A 14,848-nucleotide genomic window follows, 5' to 3' on the forward strand; every position below is an offset into this window, starting at 1 on the left:
ATGGGGGCCTCGGAGTTGAAAAATGGCATTAAAGTCACATTGACAATCATCAAAATGTGATTCGGCTGGAAAACAACAAAGGACGACCCGGCGCAACCCACCCCGTGGCGCTGGTGACTCAAGACACATGTGCCTGCCCTGCCCAGCGGCCCAACCACCCACCGATTGCGCTCCCTGGTGACACTTTAGCGTTTCCGGCCCTTCGTCCTTGTAACCACCCAGCCCACTTCCGCCCCCCGGACGCTCTTCATCAAAACGCTCTGCGCAAATCTGTCATATAACTTGGGCAAAAGGACTCTTGGGAGCTTGTTTATGTCAACTTCAGGCCATAATTTATATGAGTCCGCATATGTAGACAATACTATATGGTGCACTTAAAAAAAATCTATTAATTTGAGATTGAGGCTAATATTTTCAGTTCCAAAACCTACCTTCACATATAACAATTACAGCTTTTAAGTACGAATTTTCAAGATTTTTAGAGTTTTGAAACCTTTTTTCTGCAATCAAGAATAAAATATTCTTAAATCTACTGATGGGCTTTATAAACGGAAACTTTTCAGTTGGGAATTTGTAGACTTCATCCTTATTCAATCCAAATTGTTCTGTCCCTATAATGTAAAGCATGAAATCGTTCTTAAATCAACACTGTTTAAATTTAAATTCAGACAGTTTTTTTCTGAGTGCAAATACGGCGTTTTAGGGGCGTGTTGCACTTATTAAATTTTAATTGCAGACACAGGAACAGATGGATGCGCCGGCAAATAGCGAACTAAATGAACTAAACTAAGTCTCAACTTTATCTACCACTCCCAATTAGACAGCGCAACTTGGCGGCGGAGTAGTTCTCGGGATCCGGCATCCACATCCCTATTTATCTCCACTCTGGCAGAGTTTTCGGAGCGCACTCAGTCGCGAAATTGTCACAGCAATCCAAATTCAATTAAACAAACACAATAAGTTTCGATAAAGCCGCGCCGATAAGGCAGCAAACTAAATATTCGCATAAAATTTACTACGGAGGGTGTTTCCCCTTTGAAGAAGAGTAGTGGGTTTTCTCCAGAGAGGAGAAGTCAATGGTGCAGATTAAACGCTGCTCACACCAACGCATCCTGCTTCAGATACACAAGCACACACGCACTTCCCAGGACGAGGATGTGATGTATGCGTAATCTGGAGCAATTCAGGCGCATAAGAAGGCCCTTTGCGAAAAGCGTGAACAAAAAAACCAAACTTGGCCCACAAAACAGTGCCCTCGAAATCGAATTCAAATTCACGGGAATCTCAGCTCGGGGATTAATGGAAAATGGGCGGGCGGGGCAAACGACTTAATTGTGTGAGTGTCGCGTTTTGATTCTGCGGAAAACCTCCGGCGAGCGACACCGAAAGTTCCTTAACTTCCTTCCGTTGGCTGTGACACTGCGGATTGAAAAGCAATTGTCTTGGATTTGCGTCAAGGCGTTCGTTTGGGCCTCGTTAAGGGTAGCTTAACGCCGGCCGCCTCGGCGTTAATTTATCGTCTCACTGATTTGCGAGGCGGTTGCGCCGGGCCTAATTTACACCCCCAAATGTATAAATTTTAAATCGTATTAGGGCTTACGAAGCCCCGTTTAAAGTAAATTCCATTTCACACGAGCTCAGTTCAACCAAATGATGAGTTCTTAACTTGAACGCTTTTGGAATGGGATTTGGACAGACCTTTTTATACAAAAACTTAAACATACCTCTCTAAACATACTTAATTTATCTATTACTTTATAAACATTCATTCCATTTTAATAATTTTGTCATGTTGATAGGCATAAGCAATTAAAATAAATAATTATAACAAGAAAACAATGATCACAATACTACTCTAGCCTAGTTTTTCTTAACTCCAAGTAAAAAAGGATGCATATTCTAGGGATTTCGGCTCAGAACAAATTCAGTTCGACAACCCTAAGTCCAAATATCTAAGAGTAGGTGAAACTCACAAATTTGATTTTGGAATTTAAATTGGAAACTATTTGGAACCCTTACACAAACTTTTTAAAACTTATTGAATTATTGTGGTCATTCTAAATATGAGTAAAGTTAAAAAATTTTAAAATAATAAAAATAAGAATTTTAGATTTTTCGTTAAATTAACGAAGTAGTATCTGCTGAATTCAAGTATATGTTTAATAAAAATTCTACATGTTTAAAATTAGTCTACCCTCTACAATCACTAAATTCGGTTGTTAGCATTAGCTAATGTTAAATATTATGGAAAGGTAGAAAGGCACAAAAGGTTTAGGCAAAAAAAACCTAAAAACATATATATGTCATATGGCAAACTATTTCACTGTCAGGCTTTTCCTTTTCCAAATTTTAAAATACCCTAAACTTTGAGATACTTTTAGGAACTCTACAGCTGTAATCTATTTTAAACACTTCGAAATCTAATGAAACTCGTTAATTAATGATAAATAAACTAATGAAACTCGTTATGCCCTAAAGGGATTCCAGGCAATATTATGAGTTATGGGCTGCAGATTTGATTGCTGTTTTAGAAAACCCAAGGGAATGCTAATGCACACCGAAAGTCGTGTCCCATTTTCACTCTCGCCCCGCCAAAAGTTTTCGTGGCGGAGAGAGTGTGCAACTAAAATTAGCATTTAATTTTATGCAAATTAAACAAGCCCCTCCGCTCCCTCGCCTGCTTGAATTTGCTCACATGTCTGCAGCTGAATAATTTAGCGACTTACATTTACAGAAATTAAGGCACACCGACGGCAGAGCATGTGTGCCTGTGTGGGTGTGCGGTGCAAACAGGATTTGTGCGACTAATTGCAAAGTACTTAAGCAAAGCTTTAAACAAATGTAAAAGCAAAAATTGTTAATAAATTATTTAAGCAAGAGCGAAAGAAATCCGGTGGCGTGGCAAAAAAGCGAAATAATTCCGCATGCAGCCGCACTCGCAAAAAAACGAGAGAAGTCGATGGAATCGACTATTGGACACCCGTTACTCAGCTAGAGGTAGTGCGAGAGAGATAGAGATGTGCATGCACTTTATTTGCTTATAAATTTTCAATGAATAATCTGATTAAAGTCATTTTTGGCAAATAGAGTGATATAGACAATCAAAACAAAATACCATTTAGACCTTTGCCACATTTTGAATAAATGTGGATCTAGACGGATCTATTATGCATATAATTTATAGGATCTGCCTGTTACATACTTTCCAGCGAACTTAGCAAACCCCTAACGTTTTACATACAAGGGGTACAAAAACGAGGAGGAGTGAGTCCGGCCGTAATAGATATAAAGGGCTTTCGCCCGGATTTTTGGACCTCACCTCGCTGTCAGCGGCAGGCGCAGTCAATCCAAAGGGCCGGTCATGCATGGGATTCCTCGATTTCTGTTTCAATTATACGCATCTTGGCCCAAACACACACACTCGCTGGCTGAGGCGATTATAATATCAATGGGCCGGAGGTGTGTGCGCGTGAATTTATTCATTTGCTTGTCACTGTTTTGACAACCTCTCGCCGCCCGACTTCACCGGAACAGGAAGATATAGCCAGGCAGACACACGGACAGACAGCCGGCGGCAGCCAGGAGCATTGTGTCACCCAAAGCGGATTAAGAAATTTCGTATTCGCATCCAGTTTGCCACATAATTGAGTGGCCGGGTACCCACACCCGGGGTATACGAGCTAGCCGAGTATCTGTATCTGAGTATTTGAGTGCCCTTGCGCCCCTCACACCAAATGAGAATCAAATTTAAAATTTTACACTTGACTTGGCATTGTTGTCCTGCCATTTCACACGATTATAGAAAACAACGCACCCCCAAAAATGCCCTCCTCACCATCCGATTTTTGGAAAGAGAAACACACACTCTCTGGGTAGTTTTTAAAATGTTTATTTTTCACTTGACATTTATGCAACTTTTCGGTTTGCTCTTTTTGATTTTGCTTGCCACTTAAACGCTACAAGTAATAGTATAATTTAAATCTAGGTATGGCATTCGAGGTTCTAAGCACTAGCATAGCATATTTATACAAGAACTATATACAGCACGTAATCGAGGGAGTCGAGATAACAGAGGATACTAAACACACACACTTAAAGCAGCTTATTGACATTTACAGTTTATCCTTGGGCGCTGGAATTGGGGGCACCAGTGAGCCACTTCCGGTTGCGGAAACGGAAGTGGGAGCACCCACTTCCGGCCTGCCGCGCTTTTCGAAGAGTTGCAACAATCGCTGTTGCATCTTGCAATTTTATGAGTGCGAGTGGCTGAGGTGGTGGGCGCCCAGGGGGTGGAAGTAGGGCCCGTAGGGCGGGTAGGGCACCGCGTGCGAGTAGAGCAGTCCGCTGGCATAGGCCCCAGGGCCGAAGGAGCCGCCGCCGGGCGGGGGGATGGTGGGGGAGTTGACGTCCATGCCGGGGTTCTGCTTCTTCCACTTGGTGCGACGGTTCTGGAACCAGATTTTGACCTGAAATGGAGATAGGAGGATTGTTAATGAGTTTCGTTCTAGTCCGTTTGATGTGAACATAAATAAATTCACTGAATTGTTCTTATAGAGCACATAAAAATGTGTTTTAACGTAAAATATTCTCATCTAAAAACATACATGTATGTTTACAGAGCAGAGAACATTGATGATTTTATTCTTTATGAGAATATTATTTCAGGAAGATACTATGGCTGTCGCTATATGACATTTTTAATCCCACAAAATTAGTTTAGAGCATCGAAACAGCATATATTTCTATCTTTCTTAATATTCAATTACATAATTTTAAAGATATTTCCCATAGACATCAGCTTTTACATTAAAGTCTAGCAAATTATCGTTGTCTTTAAATATATTTTAATTCTACTATTTTATTTTAATATTTTCTCTTCCGATCCCAAGTGTAACTATTTTAATACGTCAATTAGTAAATAGATCTCACCTGCGTCTCTGTCAGACTCAAGCTGAGGGCCAGGTTGAGCCGCTCGCAGACGCTCAGATACCGGGTGGTCTTGAACTTGTTCTCCAGCGAGACCAGCTGCTCGTAGGTGAAGGCGGTGCGGGCCCTCCTGGGCTTGGAACCACCTCCTCCGCCGCCGCCCCCCGACTTTCCGTCCCCATTGCGACTGCCGCCCTTCTTGGAGTCCGTCTCGCTGCTGGGATCGTCGATATCGCTGCCGTCGTCGCACATATCGTCCTGATCCATGTCGTTCAGATCCTGGGCTGCAAGAGGGAGGAACAAAGAGATAGGAGCTTGATAAGTCTGCGAGTTCTTCTTTTTGCATAAGTCAACGGGGAACAGGGAGCAGCGAGCAGGGCCATCCATCACAGACAAATGGCAGTGTCCCGGGGGATTGGCAAACGGAAATCAATCACCTCGGCCACCGCATCATTGTTGGATTAATTGGAATTTTTCGGCACATGTTGGCGCACATGTGACCGGCCGGAGATGCGCCAGTGGACGTGGGAGTGTCTGGCTGCCTTGATTGCCACGATTCGACAATCAAAATTCAATTAGGCCAGCTGGCCAGCTCTCCGACTGGCCAACTGGCTTCCCAGTGGGAGTGTCTTTCGGAGGAATATCAGTTACCAATTACGACTGTACATCTCAGAGTCAAATTATGCAATCGTTAGCCAAAAGCTGTGGACCATAAAGCATCGTAAGCCGCTAAGAACTTTGCTTGTTAACAAATTTCTCTGCGGTGAATCCTTTGCGCCCCCTTTCAAAGCAGCCGCATCGATTCAGCCAGGCGCAAAAGGGTCGGCCAAAGTGTCAACCCCTTTGTGAAGGATGCTCGCGTTGGTCCCGGTAATTGGCCAACATGATTGGCCGTGTTTGCACGACATTAGAGGGGGAGTTCGGGCGCCTAAAAGTGCACCGCAAGCTGGCCAACTGGCCGGCAATTAAACCGAAAATTAACGTGAACGCTTCATTTAATATTTAACGAATTTGGCGAGTGGCCACTGCCATTACCGCCGGTAATGGGCTGTGGAGTGTTTGCAGGCACTTTGATATGCATTAATGGCACATTAGATGCCCGCCAGCAGCGCATCAATAGCCAGCCGATTCGAGTCGTCGACTGGCCCTGACCACAATTGGTTTGAGTCAATTGAATTAACAGCCGCCCCCGAAAACCGAACGGGGGAAAATCAACCGACAGACAGAGGGACGCGCTTAATGCGCTGTCAAACAAACGCGGAAAGTTCAAAGGGCGGCCGAGAAATTCTGAGGGGGAGGGGCCTAAAGGGTGGAAAAGCCGGCCTGGCTAATAACCGTTGCAACCGCAGTTTTGCGGAGGGAGAAAGGGCGCCTAATTACGCTGACCACTCAACTGAGAGCTGCAACGCGGCGTATGCGTAATGTCTGGCATTGAGGCAGCAGAGAAAAACCCGTCGGAGCAGGATCAATATTTGCCCCTGCTGTGAGCAGCGTTTAATTAAACTGAAAGGATTATGCTAATTTGCGTAGGGTAATCTGAAATGCAGGCGGCGTGGAGTATAGCCCTACTTTTGTGATCTTTCGTCTTTTAAAGTTCTTAATATGAACTCCACTTAATAAGTATAATGATGATTTGGGTTATTTAGGAAAGTTAAGATACTTGCTTACTCCTGCCCCTGCTGCAAACTATAAAATTATTTAAGACTAACTAGTATATTATTAGGTTAAATACTTTACTTAAAAACAAACATGACTTAGTTTTTAGTAATATAACAGTTTCAATTATGTTCGACAAGTATATTATTTTTAAGATAGATAAATGTTTGATAATAAGGGACTGAATCCAAAAGCTTTCTCAAGTAAAGTAAACAAAATCATTGCTAACAGTTAAAAGTTATTATATGCTTTTCATTGGAAAAGTTAAAAAAAATATAAGTGAAAAAATACTATCTTATTCGCAAACAAAAACTATTAATGGTTTTATTCGATTAACCTAAGGTCCTTTTAAGTAACAGCCATAATCTGGTAGATATTTAAGGTACTCTTTGTTAATTTAAAGCTAATGCATCTTCAGCAGCCATCTGTCTTGATCCCCATTAAAAGTCGAAATCATTCCCATTATCTGTCTGGCGTCTACCATTAACAAAATGGCTGCTGTTAATTATAATTATGGCGAAAGCACTTCATAAGCAATTTTGATGATATGACAAAGGGAAAAGCAGAATGGACAGAGTGGAATGACAGAGGGTGGCTGAAATTACAACATACAATTTAAACTTAATTATGGAATCCGAGTGTTAATTACCACAAACTGGCGCATAACTTAGCCCGCACACACAGAGGGCCACACAGGAGCCGCCCCGAAATGGCTTATAAATTTGAAGTTCTTTGTGCTGGGGCAATCATTGTAATCGCATCCGCCCGGCCAATGCGACCCCGGGGAGCATTTGTCGTCTCATTTTGCCATTTTCATAAAATAATAAATGAGTGCCTGATGGACGGATACACTCGTAAAAACGAGCCGAGCTCCCTGGCTCCGTAAAATTGTCGCTTAACTTGACTTTGCGGCAGCTGCAAGGCGGCGAAATGGAGCTCGTCATTACACAGGCACACACACAGGCCTGGCTCGGGGATTCCCCCGAGTCCTGTCACCTACACAAACGCAGTACAGGACTCACACACACACAGAGCGAGATAGAGAGAGAGAGAGAGCGGAAACGAGAGAGTGAGCCAAATTGAGTGCTGAAAAAGAATAAAAGTTTTTCGCAGCCATTTTACATTTTTGTTTCGGGGGTTGCTGCTGCCCCAGTATGCCTTTCCGTTCCGCCCACATTTAAATGTTGCCCCCGCACCGCCCCTGGTTTTCCCGGCCCACCCCCTGGCCAACTCGGCTATCGCTTGTTTTTTCATATGACTTTTGGGGCGCATTTCAGTTGCCTTTGCTATCTGGATTATGCACACAATATGTGGCTTTATTGTTGCAGAATGTGCCTAGCTCGTGTTGTTAGTTTTATGCTTTGCAATTTAAATGAAATGCAAATGGCCGACACCGAAGACACCATCGAATGGCGCCTTCGAGAATTGCAGTCAGCCCGGGCGTATGCGTAATATTTATGAATTATCAACCAGCTGCAGTTGTGGGTGGGAAGGGAAAAGGGCTGGCGACATAAAATCTAATTAGTCGCAATGACAAAGGGCTCCTTAATTACGCTAATCTAAGCCGAAGCGAAGCATTAACACCTCCCTCCAATTGGCCATAAAGTGGGGGTGAGGCGGCAAAGGGGCTTAAGTCTCCTCCCCCCGAGTGCGTGTGTGTGTGACAGCGCCATTGAAGCGCCTAATGAATGTGCGGTAATTAAGTACCTTGCTAATTAATGACTACAGCAACACCAACCAACACAATCGTTGAATGCCAGCCGGCAAACAGTGCGTATGCGTGATGCACACACACACTCCAGCTGTCTGTCTATATGGCTGTGTATCTGTGTGTGTGCTCGTGTATCCTAGGGGTTGCTATCCCGTAAACTGGCAGCAACATAATTATTTCCAACATCATTATCGTGGCAAGTTTCCCCGGCTGTCTGCCGCCATTTCGGTGTTTGCAACCACTCGACGCCACATCCCCACCGCCCAACCCCCCTTCATGGGGTCGTTGGCGCGGCCATTGAGTCGGTTTTATTAGCAGTTATGCTCGCAGCCCTCGCCCGCCATTGATGAAGTTAATTGTGTTTTATTAACACAAACACAAGTGCCCAAACAGCACGGCCGACAACCAGAAATGGCCGATAATGTGTCGTTGATAATGATGTGGATGTGGCCGCTGATGTGGATGTGGTTGCCACTACAGCTCGTGGAACGCCATTTTCTGTGTTTATAATTTCCTACATAAGCGCTTAACGAATTGCCCATTAAAAGCGCACTGAGTGGGGCGGTTTAAGGCAGGTTAATTAATTGGCAATATAAATTAACCACTGATTCTTGGATAAACACAAATACGAGGGCTTCAAAGGAATCAAAGGGAATGGGTTACTAGAACCGATCGAGGTGCAGACGAACTGTCTACTTTTGTAAATAAATTAATAATTACTGCTTAAAAATATATAGACAAATTTAATACAAGTCTTTGGACATGGATAAAAAAATAAAACCTTTGAAACTTTTTTAAATTAAGAAACAACATTCTTGAGTCCACTTTTAAAGGTTACTACTGTCCAACTTAGTTACTTCTTATATTAAAACATAATTCTTTTAAATTACGCTTTTTCAGTGAGAAGTACTCTTATAGAACCTCTTCCCAACCTCATATCATTTGATTTCAATCACCGATTCTATTTCGCTTTTGTTTCAAAACCCATTTGCCAATTAAGTCAACCCGATTCCATAATCAGATCATGAGCAGCTTTCAAACAAACCGCACCGAACTTGAACTTAAGCCCCATCAGCCCCAGACCCATGAGATTCTAGTCCTTTTTGCTGTTTTCGGCGCTTTGGCCAGCGGCTTAGCGATGGTATCGCCACGCCCCCCGCCCCCGCCCACAACAACTTCAATCAAATTTGCAAATTTTTATTTGAGCAATTTCTTTGTAGCCAAGCCGAGCATGAAAATCAATTAATTTTCAGCAAAATTTTAGCCAGCCAACGAGAAGGAAAGCGGCAGCAAAGGCATCGGAAAAAAAACATTGGAAAACCGAACCTGATCCGCAGGAAGACAAACAGTTGGCAGAGAAAAATCCAAAAAAAAAGAAGAGAGTGCAGAAAGGAACGGCAGCTTCCCGGCTGGGAATGGCTTTTCCCCAATTAAAACATCAATCAATCAATTAAAAGCAATTCTATTGAAAATCCTTATTGGATATGAGTGCAGCTTTTTGGTCTAAACAAGTTTGCCTTTCGCAAAAATGAAGAGTGCCAGTGCCAGTGCCAGGCTCACAAATCGGAGATCCTTTTTTTCCATTTTCTTGGTTGCTTTGGCATTTGCGCATTTGTTTGCCATTGAATAAACGCAAAATATAAATGCTTTCATGGCCAACATAAACACACCACCCGAGCACACACACCCACACACACACAGGTGTACGTGACTTGCGCCCGAAAGCAGGCAACACAAAATCCCAGGGCCGCAAAATGGCAGATTCCCAGCTTTCGAGGGGAGCAAATTCAAAATCAAAACATACCCAAAAACGATACAAGCAGCAGTATAAATATAACATGCGCCACCCACCACCCAGCAGCAAAAAATCAAAAGGGAGCAGCATGTTTGCAGGTGTTCCGCCCAGCGCCTCCCCCTTTTATTGGCCGTGTATTCGAGCAGGGCTGCTGCACACAGCCACAGACACTCCGGGGAATGTGCTTGTCTCACGTGCCTCGGGCTCCCTTCGATTTCAATCAAATCAGACAGCTAACCATCACAGTGACTTGCTGTTGGGGTCGAAATCGGAGTAGAAATGAAGGGCTCTACTCACCAGACATGTCCTCGCTCTGATCGTCGTCCAGCCGCTCCTGCATCTCCTCGTCCCGCTCGTAGCTCCACTGCCTGGGGTGGCCGAAGGGGCCGCTGGGCAGCTTGTTGCCCGTGAACTTGTTCGGATCCAGGATGTTCTCCACGGAGAAGGCCAGGCGCTTGGTGGCCGCGTCCCGCTCGCTGGAGGCACTCGTCGAGGCGGAACTGGGATTCGCCGCCGCACTGCTGTTCACCGATCGCGTCAGGTCCACTGGGCAGACCTGTTGGGCAGGACAAGATGGGTAGGGAATAAGTTAGATATGGGCTTTTAATAGAGGATAAGTTAATCTATTCTATAGAATGGTGTATTTTGAAAACCAATCTGATAAAATGTTTGATCAATGATCGTATCAAAAGTAGTGTATCATATCTGATGATCATGTATAAGTAAGGATACGATTTATTATTCTGCTGACCTTTTTTTCTTGATATTTAACATTATCAAGATTTAACACCGGTAAACTTTCTTAAACAAATATTTTAAATTCCATTAAATGCTAATACTAGAGTATTTGACATTGATTTAACAAATAATGAAGATGTTTAAAAATCGAAAAACATATTCCAATAATATTCTTTACTTAACATTTTCAATTGTCTCTATCATTTTGATTTTTATGATCAACATAAAATGGTACAAAATATTCTTAAATATATTTTAAGTTGGTTTATCTTTTTTACACCTTTTAGATAACGTAATTTGCACAAGGCAGCTTTTTAAACTCCATATGCCAACTAGTGGTGTACACTGTATTCGTGGCGTCAGAGAATAAGCCGATTCCCTATACCCGCTTGGTAGAAAACTTGCGAACACGGTTTTAGTTCTGGGAAATTCTTCAGGAAGCTATCTATAAATATTTGACTGATTTGTAACATTTGTTCAAAATTGTAATGTCGGTTAAATTTTTATACAAACACTTAATAAGATTTACCTTTTCTTTATGAATATTTATTCATTTAAACATGTTTATAATAGTTTAGTAGGTGAGTTGCTTTCTACTTTCAAAAATCTGTTTTTAAATTGCTTAAGATATAAGTGAAATCAATTGGAAAAGAAAACAAATACTTTCTACAAGAGTATCCAGATTCTAAATCTTTTGCTCTCTGTGACTTAGTAGACCCATCACTTACCGACGGCGCACTGTGGGACCCATCGTTGCTGTCCTCGTCGTTCCCGTCGACGTTGAGCTCCTCGCTGGTGTCGCTCCTGGCATAGTTGGCCGCCGCTATTTGTCGCGAAGTGGCTGCCGCAGCAGCCGCCGCTGCCGCCAGGCCGCCCAGCTGTATTCGGAAGCCGTAGTCGCTCAGATCCCGGCCACTGGGTGAGCCCGCGCTGGAGTTGGAGATGGAGGTGGTGGCGTTGGACACGGAGTTCGAGTTCGAGTTCGAGGCGGAGGCGGAAGTGCTGGGAGCCTGGGCCGTGGAGCGAGCTGCCACCGCTGCCACAAGCTTGATCCGCTCGAGATCCATCTCTGGAGGAGCGGCCACCTGCTGCTGCGGCGGATTCTGGGGCGGAGCGAGGGGTGGACTCATCTGCTGGTCGGAATGCATGGCCGGGGAAGTGGGCGGCGACAGAGGCGAGGTGGCCGGCGAGGGTGGAGTAGTGGTGCTGCTGCTGGTGGGCGCCCTCAAGTGGAAGACCTCTGGCGGATGCGCATGAGGATGTGGATGGGGATGCTGATGAGGATGCTGGTGTGGGTGCTGATGGTGCTGGTGGTGATGCTGGTGCATGTGCTGCTGGGCGACGGCCAGGAACTGGGGGTTCTGCAGCAGGTGCGGGTGCTGCTGGAGCAGGGCCGCGTGTGGGTGCTGCAGTGGCTCGGGTCTGGCCAGGTGGCGCACGGCACTCAGCTCGAGCAGCTTGCGCTGCTGGGCGGGCGTGGTGAAGCTCACGGACTTCTCCTTGTCCTGTGGCGCCTCCTCCTGCAGCGGACTGAGGCGGCTCAGCAGGCTGCCCGAATCGCTGCTCATCTGCTTGAGCCGCTCCAGGGAGTAGCGCAGATCCTGCTCCTTCTTGCCCTCCACCGCCGAGCCGTTGGCACTGATGATGAACTTGGGTATCTTGGCCGCCGGCGGAGTGGTTGTGGTGGCTCCACCTCCTGTTCCGGCCACCACGCCGTCCGCACTGGCCACCTCCGGCGAGGTGTTGGACTTGGGCGAGTCCGGATTCGAGTTGGGACTCATCAGCCCGCCGACGGCTGTGTTCTGGGAGGATGCACTATCGCTGGCCTTTTGCGCCGGCGACTGCAACATGACCATGTTGGGGTCTTGGGGTGTAATGAATATTGTCTGGGTTTCGAGTTCACTGCTTGTGCACTGGGTGTTCACTGCGGGTTCACTAAGAGTTCTCGGGGAGTGTTCACTCAGTGTCCACTGTTCACTGCGCGCTGCCTGTCCTGTCACCTTGAGGGCAGCCAATCGACTGAATCTAAAGCTGCCAATACCCGAGGTGGAAGGCGCTGGTGAGGCGAGTGCAATTCCGATTCCGATTATCCTGGGCGTAATCCGCGCGCGACGACTCACACGCTCAAGAGCCAGCAGCGTAATGACGAGGGTTGTTTCCGATGCCTCCGCGCTGTTAATCCAACAGATGTGTTCTGCTGTCGCCTGCTAAACGCCGATGCCGATGCCGATGCCTCGGATGCTTCTGACGGCTCCGAAATGGTGGTGGTGGCTGGCGCTTTGAGTGACTCTCGCCACTCTCCACGCCCACCGCTGCCGCCGAGTGGCTCTTTGAGTGGATTGGCCACTCCCCGCCGCGGCCCTAATCTCCAGCAGCGTCTAATGATTTAATTTGCCTGCCACTCGTTAGCAAATGTAATGGTCTGTTGCAAGTCTAAGCCGCAGAGCAGCAGGCTGCGAGAGAGAGAGGAGTGCCGCAGATCCGGAGATCCGGAGTCCTGGACTCCTGTTTTACATAGTTCTTCACTCAACTGTAATAGCCACCCGACGGAGGACAATGGGAAAGCCAGACCAGCCGGTTCTCGAGAGGATGTGAGTAATTGTCAAATTATTTAGCGCAAAATTTGTTTGTTTATGCGGTCGGTTGCTTGCGAAATGGCTCCCAACTTTTTGCACTTTCCCCTCGGATTTTATTTTTATTTCCATTTTGATGTTTTGTATTTTCCCCCGCTTTCTGTGCTCCTCGCATGCCTGGTTTGTTCTTAGTCATTTATGCATGAATGCTTGGTGCCTTCCTTCGGCTTAATTGAATTTTAGAATATTCTTGCGGCCATAATTATGTTGCTAATTAGTTGGTTTATTTACTTTCGGGTTTTTGCCTTTCCTCTTTTCATTTTTTCGAATGGGAAAATCATCTTTGTGGCTTGCCTCCTTGACACTTTCTATGTAAAACTCAAAGTGTTCGAGGGGGACAGCTGATATGGCCGCACTCGTCTGGCCCTACTGCCCTCTCTTTCTGATGGGGCTTCCTCTCTCTTTCTGCTGCGCCTGCTCGCTCTCGGAAAATTCCTTTAAATTGAACAAAAATTTATATGCGCTTTGGCACAGACGATTTAATATCGCATCCAATTTGCGGTTTATACGCATCGCAGCAGTGGCTTTCAGGGGGGCGGGATGGGTGGATAGCCACTCGGCTCTGGGGTTTTTCATTCTGTTTTCCTTCTCATTTTTTTCCTTTTTTTCCTTGGGTTCCAGGGGACAATGGGGCGTATAAGTGACATCGTTAAGTGGACGTCGGCTGCTGCTTAATGAACTCCAACGATGGAAACTTGGGTGTTAGCCGGATCCAAGGAGGCCGCCCATTCAATACATCCTCTGGCTTTTCTTCGCCACTCGTTAGCTCGACTTTTCCCTACTACTGCCATAATTAACCGCAGATTCGGCGAGGGGAACTTGGGCGCTTAATGAGCAGCTTGTTATGCCGTTTTTCGTTTTAATTAGTTTCAAGACGCTCACCACCAACGGCAGCAGGGCGACGGGCCCTCGTTTTAATTGGCCCGCCGATGTATATACTTACCCGCCGGGTGTGCGCCGTTTCTCGCTGTGTAGTAAGTGCTTAACTCTTTTACATGCAAAATTAAATGATGCGCATACGCACGGTAAAACCGCAAATTATTTTAATTGCTTGTCTCGTCATTATTCATTATTTAAGTGCGCTCAAACAGCCGACGTATACGGAATACGTTAGCATGTGCATATAGCCATGGGTATAGTGCTCCACGGGTGTGTGTGTGGGCCGGGAAAATTGGCAGTTCGCCAGACGCACACACACACGCGCGAAAGCCGCTGTTTACATAGACATCAAACTTTTTGCGCTGCGGAAAAGCGGAAAATTGCTCTTGCTGTCGCATGTGGCCTGCTCTCTCTCCCTCTCTCTCTCTCTGATGTACTTACTCTTCCATTTAATTAGTGAAAATAAGTATTAAATGAGCAGCTCTTGTTAAAATAAATAGTGCATGCAAT

The 14,848-nt window shown here is 45.4% G+C and overlaps 1 protein-coding gene across 1 annotated transcript; it reads right to left on the reverse strand.

Moving 5' to 3' along the window:
* Positions 1-4,146: 4,146 nt before the first annotated feature.
* On the reverse strand, positions 4,147-12,981 carry LOC108031111 (homeobox protein slou). Its single transcript, XM_017104322.2, has 4 exons — positions 11,555-12,981; positions 10,386-10,644; positions 4,930-5,210; positions 4,147-4,466 (listed from the first exon to the last, which is right to left on the reverse strand). Exons 1-4 carry the CDS (start codon positions 12,680-12,682, stop codon positions 4,251-4,253), a joined length of 1,884 nt encoding a protein of 627 aa, XP_016959811.1. The 5' UTR covers positions 12,683-12,981; the 3' UTR covers positions 4,147-4,250.
* Between the last annotated feature and the right edge of the window lie 1,867 nt (positions 12,982-14,848).

This window comes from Drosophila biarmipes, chromosome 3R, assembly GCF_025231255.1.
Source record: "Drosophila biarmipes strain raj3 chromosome 3R, RU_DBia_V1.1, whole genome shotgun sequence".
NCBI lineage: Eukaryota > Metazoa > Arthropoda > Insecta > Diptera > Drosophilidae > Drosophila > Drosophila biarmipes.